The following is a 15,161-nucleotide window of genomic DNA, read 5'->3' as shown; positions in this document are numbered from 1 at the left end:
GATCAAACCAGTACCAGCTGATCGTGGAGAATTGTTATTTCTTTTGTTAAATTGTTTGAATTAAACGATGGTTTGCTCACTGGGCATTGAAGGCAGTGCCAATAAAATTGGCGTGGGAATCATTCGGGATGGCGAGGTGCTGGCCAATGTGCGCCGAACCTACATCACGCCGCCAGGAGAAGGTATTTCCGGTTGCTTCTGCTGCCGGCTTTCCGTCTCTCTCTCTGCCTTAACTCATTCATATTCTTGCGTGTGAAAAGGTTTCCTGCCCAATGCGACGGCCAAACATCATCGCGAAGTGATTCTAACACTGGTCCAGGAGAGCCTCAAGGAGGCAAATATAAAGCCCGCGGATCTGGACGTCGTTTGCTACACCAAAGGGCCGGGCATGGCTCCGCCACTGCTGGTGGGGGCTATTGTGGCCCGCACACTGGCGCTGCTGTGGGAGAAGCCACTGATGGGCGTGAACCACTGCATTGGCCACATCGAGATGGGTCGCCACATCACGGGCGCCCAGAACCCCATCATCCTCTACGTGAGCGGCGGCAACACCCAGGTGATTGCCTACTCCAACAAGAAGTATCGCATTTTCGGCGAGACCATAGACATTGCCGTGGGCAACTGCCTCGACCGCTTTGCGCGCATCCTCAAGCTACCCAACGACCCCAGTCCGGGCTACAACATCGAGCAGATGGCCAAGAACGGATCCAAGTACATCAAGCTGCCGTACGTGGTCAAGGGCATGGACGTGAGCTTCTCCGGTATTCTGTCGCACATCGAGGAGCTGGCCGATCCCACCAAGAATCCCAACAAACGCAAGAAAACCCAGGAAGCCGAGTCGCCCGAGACCAAGCCGGCTGATCTTTGCTTCTCGCTGCAGGAGACAATCTTCGCCATGCTAGTGGAGATCACAGAGCGTGCCATGGCACATTGCGGATCCAATGAGGTGGGTAACTACTCACAATCAATTTATGGAACTAATCTCACATCCTCCCTCTATCTGCCTCTGTAGGTTCTCATTGTGGGCGGCGTGGGCTGCAACGAGCGTCTCCAGAAGATGATGGAGATCATGTGCGAGGAGCGTGGAGGCAAACTCTTTGCCACCGACGAGCGCTACTGCATTGACAACGGCCTGATGATCGCCCACGCCGGCGCCGAGATGTTCAAGTCGGGCACGCGCATGCCCTTCGAGGAGTCCTTTGTGACGCAACGTTACCGCACGGATGAGGTGCTGGTCACCTGGCGCGACGACTAGTGGATTGGGTGGTGGCTTAGTGATAGTTGTAGTGTGCTTTGCATGTTTATTAAATACTAATTTTGATAATTTGCATGACATTTATACTCGTAGAGCGCCAGAGTCAGAGTGCCTGTTCCTTGCCCGTCCATTGGGGCTTCAGCTCTATGGGGAAGACGCGCTTGCCCTCGATGACATAGACCGCTCCGTTCTTGTCCTTCTCCAGCACACTCAGGATGCAGCGGGACACATCGGCGGCGCTCTGCTTGTTCAGCCTGTCGAGGATCTTGTACGTCTCGTCGCTCGTCTCTGGGAAAATGATCTTCTCCGTGAAGTTGGTGAACATATCGGTCATCGTGGCACCCGGGCAGACGGTGACAAACTTGATGCCCGATCGAGCGTGGTACTTGTCGTTCTGGAAGGCAACCAAACCCATCAGCATGAGTGGATAGTGGAAGAGAATTGCTTCAAGCTTACCGCCAGGCAGCGGGTAAAGTTGATGATGCCCGCCTTGGTGGCTCCGTAGACGGGAATGATGAACATCGGATCTAGGCCCACCACCGAGCTCATGTTGACGATAATGCCCCCCTTGCCGCCGTTGTCCTTGCTCATGTAGGGCAGGGCACTCAGCGTCGAGTTGATGATGCCGCCCAGGTTCACGAGGAGCGTACGCTGCACCTCCTTGTCGTTGAAGATGCCCGCCACGTTCACCACAATGTCGATGCTGCCGAAGGTCTTGGCAATCTCCTCGTAGGTCGCCTCCACGCCCTTCTTGTTGGCCACATCCATTTTGACGATCATCACGCTCTGCGTGGGATGTGCGGCGCGCAGCTTGACGAACTCCTCCAGGTTGTCCTGTATGTCCATGATGGCCACCTTCTGGGGGGAATGCATACGTTAAGGAGTGACTGCTACAGTCCCCGTCTTCGTGCTACACACCCCTGCTCCAGCCGCCAGGAGCTGCTTGGACACCTGGAGTCCAATGCCGCCAGCTCCGCCAGTCACCACCGCATTCTTGCCACGAAAAGACATCCTGTTTGGCTGGGTAATCCTGTGTTGCTGTTGCTGTTGCTGTTGCTGTCGCTGATGCTGATGCTGAGAGCTCTGATGCACTGCTGCCTGGGAGGCCATCGGTTGGCGCTTTTATAGCCCTTCGTCGTGGGTGTTGACATGTGATACATCTTGAAGTGACTTTGGCCCGTTGCAATCAATAGCCGCGCCACTAGTTATCCGCTGGCTCTGGGTTAGCAGATTATGCAAACCCAGACAGATCGTACCCGTATCGATTTCCCCCACCATCCAGCCAAAGATTCGCTCTAGCGATCAGTCTGCTTCACACTGATATTCCTAGGTGTCGTGTCGGCTTTGCCTCCATCAATGATAAATCAATGAGCTCTTCGCTTAATTGCAGTCGGAATTAGAGCACTCTCTAGATGGGATCCACCAAAGGAAAGGTATTGGTGCTCTATGGTAAATTTTATTTGTATTTATTCAAGCAAAAATCTTACGAAAAACCAGAACATACTCGCATATCCACTCCAATATGTCGGTGTGTATGGGTTTATCTTTGGTATAACTCTCGAATTTCGCTCACAAAGTTTCATATTACAAATCTTAAGTCTAGAAATATGAAGATATATGATTCTGTGGATCTGTAGATCTGTGGATCGTTGGATCTCTAAGATATAAATGTAATTCGGTTTTCGGTTGGACATTCAACTCGCTTTGAACTCTTTTTGGGCCGCTTTTAGAGGGGAAGGGAAAGGGTAAAATTAGAATCAAAAGAACTCAAAAGTAAGCCGAGAATATTTCAGTTTTTATTTTAATTTGTAAGCACTTAAATTATCACAACTTATATTATATACAAAAAGGGATAAACGATAAATAATTGCAGCTACCATTAGGAATTAGGAATTAAAAGTTGAGGGGATAAACTAGGGACAATGACGGGAGGGGGGGGAAGGGTTCAAGGGATTGGTGGGTGTGTCCCTTAGTGGGCTCCATCGTAGGTGTCCTTGTGCTGATAGCCACTCACATAACCAGAGCCATCGACCACATTGCGTCTGCCGGCAATGCCCTTGCCCTTGCCGGTGGCATCGAAGCGCTCCTTGTGGGAGCCCGTGTACTTGCTGGTGTCCGTCAGCCGATCCACGGCAGCCGCCGCCTTGCCAGCCTACACGGAAGAGGGGAACATTAGAGGGAGAAAAGGAAGGCAAAAAGTGCTTAAGACTCACCGAAACCTGTGCCACACCCGGAGCCCCGCAGCCAGCCATCTTCTGCTTGATCTCCGTCAGCTCCACCTTGCGCGTCTTCGCGAGATCGTCGAGGAATTTGTTGTAATCCGTGAGAGAGATCTTCAGGGCCTTGAACTTCTTGAAGTGGATGCCCGTGTCCGTGGTGGTGATCTTCTTGTCGATCACCTTCGCCTGCTTCATCCACTTGTCGCTCTGCGAGAGCGTAATCAGCTTCCCATCCGACTTGGTGTCCCCGAACTTGGAGAAGGCCTTGAACTGATCCGAGAACGACACTTTGGGTGCCTCCTCCTCGAGTGCCAGTTGGGCCAACTCCGCCACGGGTGTCTCGGGAGCGGGCGAGGGGCTGCTACCATTTGCTGCTGCCTCAGACATGCTGGCTCTGTGGGGGATACGGGTGGGAATAGATTGATTAATGGGTAATGCATGATTTAATTATTTCTGTCCACACGCAATGGAATCTTCTACTACGCAGTGCCTCACCTGTGGGCCACAACACTGACCAACATTGCGGTGGGTCGAGGAGTTCTGCTATTCTACGAGTGCCTATCCATTCGCTTGATTTCAACACTGAGCTTATCTGCCGTTCCGATTAAAAGATAACGCCCAAAGCTTTTGCCTCAGCTGTTCTGCCGAGAGAGAACCTTAACTGAATACCGATCTCGGGAGAGCTGCAAACCCCCCAAATGACGTCATCTAAGTATTTGTATTGCCTGGCTAATTATCGTCTCCATGCGAAGCTCAAATAACGATCACAAACAGCCCCAGGGGATCGGCACAGCGCGTAGCGGCAGAATCCATGCTCAAGGTTCTGTTGGACACACAAGAGACAGGTTTTCTATGATCTAATGGGAGTTTGTTTTGGTTTGGCTTTAACATTGAGACTCTCTGGGATGCCGAAGATCAGTCAGAGCCCCTCCCTGCAGTTCCCTGCATGTTAACCATTACGCATTACGCATAAATCGCGCTGATAACTTAGTTTTAAAATTGCTTGTAGCATAAATTGTCGTCATGTCTACAGGCGGCTACCCAACGCGAATCGATATGGGAGTCTGTCTGTTCCGATCCGCAAATCCTCCCATAAACAGTAAATAAAACGTGAGCATTTATTGGCTGGGTCATTAATTACGCGCCACTTAAAGAGCCAGAGCCACAGCCACAGCCACAGCCAGGGAGGCCCCAGGAGATCTGGGAGCTGTTTGGGGCAGCCATTTAAGGCAGCGATAAGATGCGGCCTCAACCAGTTTTGGGCTCCATCTCCCTCTCCTGCTGCTGTTTTATGGTTGGACCTGGGTGAGATATGATTGCATGGCTTGTGCCTGGGACAGATGGCAACAAAAGGAACACCAGAACTGAGGAGTGGAATGCAGAATGCAGGACGCTGAAGGTCAGGGCTGGGCACTGGCACTGGCACTGGCAGCCACCCCACTGGCCAGACTTGACCTTGGCCAACGGGAGACCTTGATGCAGTCCGTCGAGCATGTCAAATGCCATCTGGCTAGAGACCCCGCCCCAAACCCAACAATGAGTTCTACCCGCAAGTGAAAGCTAATCGACTCGTAGAGTACCGCGAGTGCTGCTAGTCGTTCGCTTATGTCATCGCCTCATTACGCAGCTCGTTTCGTATGTCGATTACGTTTACTCTGGCAAATGGGACCAGCCTCTAATGTGGGGGCTCTGCTGGGGTGGGGCTCATACTCTCATATGGGTATGGACTTAATCCACTGTTCAATCGCGATGGTCAATCGAGAGCATTTCATGCATCATAATTCCCTCATTAATCATCTTCTTAGGCCCGAGACCCGCTGTGCTGTGCCATTGAACTTGAACTCCACTGGGGATCTGTTGCTGAAACAAATTACCAAACACGTCCCCTGGCAGAGCCAGAGAAGACTAGTGGAAACCCTTTACTCCGCCCCTGACTTGTAATTGGAAGCCATAAATAGCGAGAGACAAGGAAAGTTGACAAACTACAGCACGGCGAAATGAAGATGGGAATATGCATGGAGCGGTTTGAGTGTTGAGGGAAGCTAAACGAAGTGGGAATGCTCTCGGAGAGACAGATCTGCAGGAAAAAGATGATTCCGAATGCCATGCCAAGGAAAAGTTCATTTAATTAAAGTATCAACAAATAATTGAGAAAATTTTGAACTAGGGGAATATGAGTAGAGGCTGATTCGGGAATCCCTCTGTGGCTGAATACTCTTTCCAAGTTGTGCTCCAAGTCAAAAGTGTATTTGTACCCCTCCCAGAACATCCCCCTGGCCGGCGTGGATGGTCTAAATCAAAAATAATCCGCTCTGACTGCCAGACCATAAATAATTTGCTTCTTTTTTTGTGTTCTCTTTCCCCTCGTTTTCCATTCCCATTCCCATTCCCTGTGAATATTTCTGATCTGACGAACAAGTTTCCGATTGCCGCCAATTGGGGAGGGGGAGGAGCATTCGTTTTCAACATTTTAATTAGCTTTTAACCAAAATGGCAAAAGTTAATTGGGAATATATTCATAAGTATGTACGAGTTATGGCTGGGTTAGATGGACTTCCGGGGGTAGGCAAAAAAACCTACCTCAAGTGCACCCCGAGATGGATGGATGGAAAACCACAAACACTGGAGGGAATATTTAGGTCATCTTGCTGGTGCTTTATTTATAGCTGGGAGGAGGGAACTTTATGAAATGCAGCACCACACTCTCGTACATAAATACATACATAAATACATGCGAGTATGTATTTCGTTTTGTTTGGCACTTTTGCTATGTTTTAGCGCCTCGAACTGAATGCATAAATTAAAATCATACTTTTTGGGTGCCCCCAGAACAGGAAGCGAAGGGGAATTCTGATAAACACGCAACGCAATAGAGAAGTCGTTGAGTTAGGAGGGGGCTTATGCTTTGGTCTCTGGTCCCGCATACATCACTTCGCCATACATTCCCCCAGATGACATCACTTGGTGATGTGAGGAGCGCGCAAGCGCAGGGCGGAGGATGGGGGCAGGGATGTCGGATGACACACGCATACATACCGAAGGACACGAGTGCGAGAGGCAGGGGGGAAAGAACGATGCCTCAGAACAATGCGTATCCAGGAAATCGGAACTGCGAAATGGGTGCGCGGGAGCCATAAACCCCATTCAAATGGGTTACGGGAAGTGGGTCACCGAGTGCTCTTGAAAACCTGCACAGCCTCCGCGCACATCCAGATGAAAAATCCAAACAATGGCAGAATAAACAGCACTTTCCCCCGGGGATTTTTCACACTTTTCCTACTTACATTTCAATTCAAATAGATTTGGCGAAAATTTCCGTATAATTTGCCAGAAAATCTTGGATGTTCCTTGCACGTTTCTCGAGCTACTTTTGGGAGGGCGCGCGCGAATGCTGTCGATGTCGAGACTCAACTGTTTGGACAAATGCGCAGCCAAAGGCCAAAGCCCATTCGGCGTATGAGTGATGTTCCGGACTGCAGAGAGCTTTGAGTTTGAGTGGGAAAACAAATGCCCAACGATGAGCACATCCTCCAAAGAATCCACAAAACAAACCAACAGAGAGCTGCATCGACAGAAAGTAAACCCCATTGATAGAGAGCTAAAGAGAGAGAGATTAGATCTGAATATAATCTTAGATTCACAAGCGAAATTATTTTGTGGGAATACTTTTGGTATACCCAGCGATGACTTCATTTCTGGCAGTTTATACACAAAAACTAACAGCAAAAGACAGCCACACGACAAAGCCATTTATCAAAATAAAAACACAAAAGAGAAGGAAACAAACGCAAAGAAACTCGGAGAAAAAGTATAGCCAAAAAGGTGACGTCTTATCAGACCAACAAGTTTCACTCGGAATCGGAATCGGACTGGGACTCGGACTCGCTCGGACTCGAACTGTTGTTTGTTTTGAGTGCAAAACATACGAATAGGAGGGTGGGAGAGAGAGGGTACTAGAGCTTAAAGCTCGCCAGGGAAATGTCAGTGCTGCTGCTGGGGGTGGGGCTAGGGGCTAGGGGGCTGAGCTGGAGGTTTTACAGCCGATTTTTATGTGTCTGTCCGCAGCGCCAAAACAAAGCGTAGAGCGGAATGCGTGAAATTGTTCGACAACAGCAAACACGCACAACAAGTGAGAGAGTAATGAGGGGAAGGGAGGGTATGAGAAGTTAGTGGGTGTGTTTGGTAGCTGCTCTAACTAGTGAGCTCATGGCAATGTTTAACTATGCAAATGACTTGCTGTGAGCCTCACAAGTGATTAAGAGTTCTTTGAACTTGACAAAGAGCCTCCGAAGTGTGTGGGTGAAAGGTGGAAAAATGCTAGTGCCAAGAGAAAGTAAAAAGTCACCTGGAGGAAATCATAAGGAAATTGCTTTGGCACACAATAAAATCACAGCCCAAAGCAAACCCTAAATAGCATTGGAGGGAACAAAACAACAACTTTGACAATGATTTATGGCTAGTGTCTGTCAGAATTATTTGGTTTGCTACGTGGATGAAGTCATGGGCCTAGGTCTGGCCAAAAGCAAAACAAAATACAAGAAGAAGGTTATCTAACAAGTCCGAAGTTTGGGTACTCTTGGAAGAGGAATAGACGTACAGTAAGCACACATATTATTCGTACACCACCATCACCCTAGTTTGAACACCTATAACTTGGCGTACGGTCAACGTAAAGAGGAAAAGTTAATTTTGTATCAAAGATCAACATATCTACTATATGTTTATGAAAAAAGTTTCTAATTTTCTTCTATGGTATCCTTATAAAAATTAACTTAAGCAAAAAATACCTTTTTTTTTCGCACATAAATTATTCGTACAGCCGCCCGATTCCTTAAGTAAAATTAAAATATTAAAGGTAAAATGAACAATGAAAATTTTTGTTTGCTATATTTAGCCTTAATGATAACTAAAAGCCCTAGAAACAATTTTTCCCCAAGTTATTGATGCCCCATGAATTAATAGTGACCCCCTCCACAAGCAGTACCGGTTGCAATAACTCCCTCGATGTAATTTTGGGCTTCCGTATCCTTTTTTTTCAAATATTTTTACACAGGCTTCATGGAACTCAAGTTAACTAACCGTAGTGAAAGTTTCAGCTAGTTGCAGTTTAAAATGAGCCAGATTTTATCCAAAAAAGATTAAATTTTGTGTAATTTTTTGGGATGGGTCAAGTTTAACTTCGAATTATGACCAAACGGAATGACACATGGATGCCAATTGTCACTCAAAATAAAGTTTAATACACCCTTTATCATATTTCCATTCAACAAGACCATTCGTAAAACTCCAGTTAAGAAAACAACACAGGTGAAACAATAGGCACCCTCCAATGACCAATACGATTTTTTTCAAGATATGTTAAATTAATTTTCCGGAAGACTTTTGAAGAAACCCATGGCCAGATTCATTTCTAGAGAATGAGAATGACTAGAGAGTCCATCTAAGACAGATTTTTGATTGGTTGGCCTTGCGAAAGTTCATTTAGCCCATGATGAGAAAATGGTGGTCTCTGCTGTATGGCATTTCGGAGGGTGCCTAGTGTTTCACCTGTGTTGTTTTTTAACTGGAGCTTTACGAATGGTCTTGTTTAATGGAAATATGATAAAGGGTGTATTAAACTTTATTTTGAGTGACAATTGGCATCCATGTGTCATTCCGTTTGGTCATAATTCGAAGTTAAACTTGACCCATCCCAAAAAATTACACAAAATTTAATCTTTTTTGGATAAAATCTGGCTCATTTTAAACTGCAACTAGCTGAAACTTTCACTACGGTTAGTTAACTTGAGTTCCATGAAGCCTGTGTAAAAATATTTGAAAAAAAAGGATACGGAAGCCCAAAATTACATCGAGGGAGTTATTGCAACCGGTACTGCTTGTGGAGGGGGTCACTATTAATTCATGGGGCATCAATAACTTGGGGGAAAAATTGTTTCTAGGGCTTTTAGTTATCATTAAGGCTAAATATAGCAAACAAAAATTTTCATTGTTCATTTTACCTTTAATATTTTAATTTTACTTAAGGAATCGGGCGGCTGTACGAATAATTTATGTGCGAAAAAAAAGGTATTTTTTGCTTAAGTTAATTTTTATAAGGATACCATAGAAGAAAATTGGAAACTTTTTTCATAAACATATAGTAGATATGTTGATCTTTGATACAAAATTAACTTTTCCTCTTTACGTTGACCGTACGCCAAGTTATAGGTGTTCAAACTAGGGTGATGGTGGTGTACGAATAATATGTGTGCTTACTGTAGTTCAGCCATACAATAAAAACATAACATGTACTTAACATTTCATTTACATTGGAACAACATGCAAACAGCGGCTTTCTTCGCACTTCTTCTCATAAGTAGCAGCTAAGCGGACGTAAATTTGTGTCTAACATTCAACTAACATTTGATGTAACATAACATAATTCTTAACATAGAACAGAGCTTTAACAGCTCGCTTCTTGTGTGTGGCGCTTGGGCATTATTTTACAGTTTTATCTCTCTCCCTCTCTTTCTCTCTCGCTCTTCTATCCTCTCTCACCCCTCTCTTCCACACTCTGTCTTTCTTTCGGCCATAGTGCATCCAAATACTCGTGAGACACTCCGTAAGGGCATCAAACGAGCCAAAACAAAGGCCAATAAATATCGACACAACTCTGGCCACCTGGTCCTATCTTTTACTACAGCTCTAATTAGCCCAAAGAGAGAAACAAGACTCGGATAATGGTTCACAAATCAGTCTGCACCTATGTGTATATTTTTATCTGCATTTCCACTGGAAGTGCACTAAGTAAACCAGATCAAAACAGACAGAATCCACAGCCGCATCCACACTTTGCTGTCCCAGAACTAACAAGATCATTAAGCTCTGGCTTTGCTTTGCTTTGCTTTGCTTTGCTTTACTTTGATTGAAACAGAGTGCCAACACACACACACACACACACTCGGGGCAGGGGCTAACATTAAAATGCACTTATCAGGCAGCAGTCAAGGCCAATACTCCGCCTCCTAATCAGGCAGGGAGCCCTTGCCTCTGCCTGCATCGATAAAGCAGCGGCTAAAAATAAACCCAAGCCCAAGCCCATGCCCCAGCTTAAAGCAGAGCAGATACAGCTGCAGATATACGAGATACCAGCAGAGTCAAGCCAGAGTCCAGCACGCAGCAGCGTTGGGGCCAAATGTGGCCCTTGGCCTTCACTCACCTTGAGATGCCGTTGGGTGCCTGCCGCAGTCCGCAGTCTGCAGTCTGCCGTTACCGTCCATAATGTGCGAGTTGCGAGTTGCGGGTACATGCACCTAAAAGAGGCAGCAGATGGGGCACAATGGGGCAAGGCAGGAGGCAACAGCAACAACAGCAACTGCATATCAATTACTTGGGCTGAAGATCGCATGGGTTGCTGCTGCTGCACTCTTTGGCCTTGATGAGCGGCAAGTCAAGGCTCTGGAATAACAGCAGCAGCAGCAGCAGCAGCAGCAGGAGGAGCCACAAATGCAGATGGGGAAGATGGCGAGATGGCAGATATCCACTCCACAATTAAACCAAATGGACATGACGCCTGTAGAGTAGTCACAGGAATGGGAATGGGAATGGGAATGGGGCTGCCTGATGCCTGCCTGTGGCCGTTGTCCGTTAACGACACAAGTGGACACACGACAGCCAGCGATCGCCTCGTTTGCCTTCCATTCAATCGGACAGCACAGGCAGGGGACAGGCAGGGGGCGGAGGAGAGGGCACCCATCTAGAACCCAAAACCAGAACTAGAACCTGCCATCTCGGGGTGTATAAAAGGATCCCGCGAGCAGCCCACAAGCAGCAGAACTCAAAGAGTTGCAGCATCAAACGGAACACAGGGAACAGCGAGAACTGAGAGCATGAAGTATCCACTCCTCCTGTTGGGTTGCCTGGGCATGGCCCATGGCCTGGCGCTGTACGCGGCCTCCTATCCGTTCGTCTACTCCGCCGGGGGATCGGCTGTGTTTACGCCCACGCAGCAGCAGTACATCTCGCAGGATGCCCTTGGCCAGTACTCGTACGGCTATGCCGAGCCACTGTCCTCCAAGCAGGAGACCCGCACCCTGGACGGCACCACGCGGGGCACCTACAGCTACAGGGATGCGGCAGGCAAGCTGCAGACCGTCGACTACTTGGCCGATGCCCAGGGCTTCCATGTGGCAGCCACCAATCTGCCCAAGGCAGTCGTTCCCCGAGAGCTGGTGACCGGGAGGAGTGCCGCGCATGGCATCGGGCCACATCCCGTGGCTGTCCATCATCCCGTGGAGCATCCTGCCGTGAAGCATCCCCATGCCGTGGAGCATCCTGCTGGACACATCGCTGAGCATCCCTCCTCCCACGTGGGCACTGGCCGCAGTGCTCATCCTGCTGTGGGCCATCCCGAGGCAGTTCACCATCCCGAGGAGCACCATCCCGTGGAGCATCATCCTGTGGAGCATCCAGCTGGCCATGTGGCCGAGCATCACCCTGCGGCTGGCACTGGGCGTGCTCATCCCGAAGCCCACGAACTCCCCCAGCCCGTGGGCGACACTCCCGAAGTGGCCGCCGCCAAGGCCCTCCACCTGAAGCGCCTCCACGACGAGCAGCAACGCAACGAGATTCTCACTCCCCACATTGCTGTGCCCGTGCCCGTGGCCCGCAGCCACCACGTCGTGGTCCCCGCTGCCGTCTACGGCTACACTCGGCCCCAGTACTACTCCTCCGGCTTCTACTACTGAGCGGGGCGGCTGTGAGGCTGTGCAGCATCAATCCTGGATTTCGAAATTCAAAATAAAGTCAAATATTTGTGCCACTATTTTGAGGTTTTCCTCCTGTTTCCATCCCGCACCGGACCCTGTCCTACCCCAACTCCTCTCATAACTGCAATGTGAGTTTTGGTTTCAATTAAACTTAATAGCAGCATAAACCACAGCGCAACCACATCCCGAAAGGCATCCCAGCCCAAACTGGTCATCAGCCGCAGCCTAACCCGGTTCCTTGACCCCTCTGCCTCGTCAGGCCAGAGGAGAGCCCGACCTCAGAGTCGCTCGCTGCCAAAAACAGGCCCTGATTAAGTTCTTTGGTTTGTGGCAGGCAGCAACATTGTGGAACGTTGTACAGAGTGTTCGTGTCCCTTGTCCCCCGTCCGATGTGGCAGGGGCACAGTTGAAAACAAATTGCGGCTTTTGTGCTCAAATTTATGCTGAACTTGTTGAAATCGAAATCGACAAAATATTTATGTACAAACAGAGGAGGAAGCCCCAGCCCCAGTCCCAGCCCCAGTCCCATTTCCATTGCAGAGGAAGGAAGGAAGGAACAATAATCCCAAAGCAGAGACAGATGCAGTGGCTGTGGCAGTGGCAGTGGCAGTGACTGTGGCAGTGGCTGGGGCATAAATGAAAGTAAACCAGGAACCAGACGACCTTCCTGAGAACTCACGAAATTGTACGAATTTTCGGCTGTCACAGAGAGAGAGACATCCGACCTGGCCGCGTATAAAAAGCAGAATCCCCAATCGATGCCAGCACAGAGTTCTCTAGAGCGAGTACTAGTCCACGACACTAGCAGCGCCCCAAAAAAGAAGTCACGAATCGCGAACCATACAATCAAGATGCATTCCCTCAATCTACTTTGCCTGATGATCATCGCCAGTGCTGTGGCCTCCCCGCTGCTGGAATATGGAGCGCCGCCTGCGGGCGACAGCGTGTCGCAGTACCACACGCAGGACGAGCACGGACAGTACTCCTATGGGTATGTGGCGCCGCTGTACTCCAAGCACGAGACACGCACTGTGGATGGAGTCATTCGCGGCACCTTCTCCTACGTGGATGCCCGGGGCGAGACCCAGACCACGGACTATGTGGCAGACACCGAGGGCTTCCGCGTCAGCTCCAGCCACGGCCAGCAGCGGGCCAACGAGGAGACGCCCGAGGTGGCAGCCCTGAGGGCCCAGCACCTGGCGGCGCATGCGCAGGCCAAGCTGCGGCTGGCAGGAGATTCCTCTGTCGTGGAGCTGCCGCAGCCCGTGCAGGACACACCTGAGGTGGCTGCCGCCAAGGTGGCCTTCTTCAAGCGGTTCGAGGCCGAGAAGCTGCGCAACCAACTGCTCAGCGAGAAGCAGCTCATTCGAGTCGCAGTCCAATCAATCCCAACGATCGCTGTCCGATCCCAGCCGCTGTACGTCCATCAGCCTCATCAACTCACTGGATACGTCTACAACTACCACAAGTCCCAGACTGGCACTCAGAGCCCGCCCTCGAGGGACTATCTGCCAGTGCGCGTCTGATCTTTGCTCTGGTTGAGATCTTCTGTTAATTGTTGAGCCAATAAATCCTGCAAATTGCAAAGTGGAAATTGCAAATGAAAACTCACTCGCATTTGGCACAATGGTGCGCTGTCTTGCATTTATTCATAGAATCCATCCTCCAGTCCATCACTGATCCTCCCATCAGTTGCGTTTGCTCACCAACAAACTGCGACTGAGGGCCACGGGACGCAGCGTTCTCAGCTCCGTGGGCGTCGTCACGCTGTACTGGGCGCTGGGCGAGACGAGGGTGTAGTAGGCCCCAACCGGCACTCGGAGATCGCCGCTGCGCAAGCTCAAACGATCCTGCAGGTCGCCCAGCTTCAGGTAGCTGCTCGAGCTGAGATCCCCCAGGGAGTAGACGGTGCGCAGGCGGGCATCCTCCTCAGCCTCTCGATCGCCCTTCCTTTGATCCTCTGCTGCGGTCTGCCGCTCATCCTCCGTGGCTTCGTTGATCTGCGGCAGATTGCTGGATCGCTGACGATCCGCCAGCATGGCCGACAGCTGTGCTCGCACCCGCTCCAGAATGTCGGCATCCTCATCGCTGAGATTCCGCTCCTCAGCTTCATTGGCATTGGCTCGGGCCCTGCCTTCTTGCTGCGTTCTATCGGACTCCTCTCGGGCCTCCCGCAGGGCATTCAGATGCGCGGAACGCGCCTGCTGCACCTCCTCCGTGTCGGCGACGGGCAGCGGCGGCTTTCCCTCATCGACGGGCGCCTGCGGCAGACTGCTGCCCTCCGCCTTGAAGCCCTGGCCCCGACTGGCCTCGTAGCGCACCGTCTGCAGCTTGCCGTCGGCATCCACATACGAGTAGAAGCCCCTGGAGGAGCCATCGCGGGAGGAGTACTCTGCCCGGGCGGCAGTGTCGTCGCTGTAGCCGTAGGAGTAGAAGGCGCGGGCCGTGTCCTGCTCCTGGTAGCGGCGGCCAGCTCTGACCTCCGTTCTGCTCTGCTCATAATCGGATCGGAGACGTGGAACATTGGCCGCCGATGCGAGGGCCAGCAGACCCACAATTGTTGTCCAAATGAAGTGGTGCATCCTCCTCGGAATCCGTTGAAGCTGCAACTGAAACTCAAAGTGATGCTGCTGTTGGTGTTCCGTTGGGTTTTTATACCACCTGTGGGTGGGTGGTAACCCGAGTGGCGCCTCTGCACAATGACCTCGAAATCTGCCAACCGATATGATGCGATTGTCAATTGGTGCTACGGCTACCACTGCCGGCACCGCCACCACACGGATGTTGCAACAGTGAACTTAATATTGAGATCGGTGGCAGTCGGATGTCGCGGCATGGGGCTGCAGGTTGCGCAATCACTCCAAAAGTCTCCACTCGTACGGATATGGAAACCACAACCTGATTGCCAGCAAGCACGGAAAAAGGGAAGTCTCTTTGGTA

General features: G+C 50.1%; 7 protein-coding genes across 9 annotated transcripts in view; 4 read left to right on the top strand and 3 right to left on the bottom strand.

Moving 5' to 3' along the window:
- The first annotated feature begins 2 nt into the window (after positions 1 to 2).
- On the top strand, positions 3 to 1,324 carry LOC117894804 (probable tRNA N6-adenosine threonylcarbamoyltransferase). The gene is made up of 3 exons (XM_034802038.1): positions 3 to 182; positions 261 to 946; positions 1,013 to 1,324. Exons 1-3 carry the CDS (start codon positions 68 to 70, stop codon positions 1,253 to 1,255), a joined length of 1,044 nt encoding a protein of 347 aa, XP_034657929.1. The 5' UTR covers positions 3 to 67; the 3' UTR covers positions 1,256 to 1,324.
- LOC117894807 (alcohol dehydrogenase) lies at positions 1,284 to 2,347 on the bottom strand. 2 transcript variants are annotated; one of them, XM_034802040.1, is made up of 3 exons: positions 2,174 to 2,347; positions 1,712 to 2,113; positions 1,284 to 1,649 (listed from the first exon to the last, which is right to left on the bottom strand). In XM_034802040.1, the coding sequence occupies exons 1-3, from the start codon at positions 2,264 to 2,266 to the stop codon at positions 1,359 to 1,361; spliced, it is 786 nt and encodes a 261-aa protein (XP_034657931.1). In that variant the 5' UTR covers positions 2,267 to 2,347; the 3' UTR covers positions 1,284 to 1,358. The 2 variants fall into 2 exon arrangements, with proteins under 2 accessions (XP_034657931.1, XP_034657932.1); XM_034802041.1 differs by having other exon boundaries at positions 1,712 to 2,110.
- A 682-nt stretch (positions 2,348 to 3,029) lies between these two features.
- LOC117894811 (tubulin polymerization-promoting protein homolog) lies at positions 3,030 to 6,902 on the bottom strand. Of its 2 annotated transcripts, none has more exons than XM_034802047.1 (3): positions 6,759 to 6,902; positions 3,469 to 3,868; positions 3,030 to 3,407 (listed from the first exon to the last, which is right to left on the bottom strand). In XM_034802047.1, the coding sequence occupies exons 2-3, from the start codon at positions 3,859 to 3,861 to the stop codon at positions 3,225 to 3,227; spliced, it is 576 nt and encodes a 191-aa protein (XP_034657938.1). In that variant the 5' UTR covers positions 3,862 to 3,868; positions 6,759 to 6,902; the 3' UTR covers positions 3,030 to 3,224. The 2 variants fall into 2 exon arrangements, with proteins under 2 accessions (XP_034657938.1, XP_034657937.1); XM_034802046.1 differs by lacking the exon at positions 6,759 to 6,902 and adding an exon at positions 3,970 to 4,093.
- LOC117894805 lies at positions 5,261 to 14,822 on the bottom strand. Its single transcript, XM_034802039.1, has 2 exons — positions 13,899 to 14,822; positions 5,261 to 5,271 (listed from the first exon to the last, which is right to left on the bottom strand). The coding sequence occupies exon 1, from the start codon at positions 14,801 to 14,803 to the stop codon at positions 13,910 to 13,912; it is 894 nt and encodes a 297-aa protein (XP_034657930.1). The 5' UTR covers positions 14,804 to 14,822; the 3' UTR covers positions 5,261 to 5,271; positions 13,899 to 13,909.
- Positions 10,928 to 15,161, top strand: part of LOC117894799 (chromatin modification-related protein eaf-1) — a 22,382-nt gene continuing 18,148 nt past the window's right edge. Inside the window, 1 exon segment of the mRNA XM_034802029.1 lies at positions 10,928 to 10,950. The gene's annotated coding sequence lies outside the window, so the exon portion shown is untranslated.
- Positions 11,277 to 12,277, top strand: LOC117894808. Its single transcript, XM_034802042.1, has one exon. The coding sequence runs from the start codon at positions 11,343 to 11,345 to the stop codon at positions 12,198 to 12,200; it is 858 nt and encodes a 285-aa protein (XP_034657933.1). The 5' UTR covers positions 11,277 to 11,342; the 3' UTR covers positions 12,201 to 12,277.
- Positions 13,004 to 13,829, top strand: LOC117894810. Its single transcript, XM_034802045.1, has one exon. The coding sequence runs from the start codon at positions 13,073 to 13,075 to the stop codon at positions 13,745 to 13,747; it is 675 nt and encodes a 224-aa protein (XP_034657936.1). The 5' UTR covers positions 13,004 to 13,072; the 3' UTR covers positions 13,748 to 13,829.

This window comes from Drosophila subobscura, chromosome J (genome assembly GCF_008121235.1).
Source record: "Drosophila subobscura isolate 14011-0131.10 chromosome J, UCBerk_Dsub_1.0, whole genome shotgun sequence".
Classification (NCBI taxonomy): Eukaryota; Metazoa; Arthropoda; class Insecta; order Diptera; family Drosophilidae; genus Drosophila; species Drosophila subobscura.
Note: the sequence above shows the minus strand (reverse complement) of the source record. Positions and strands in the feature narration are given on the sequence as shown.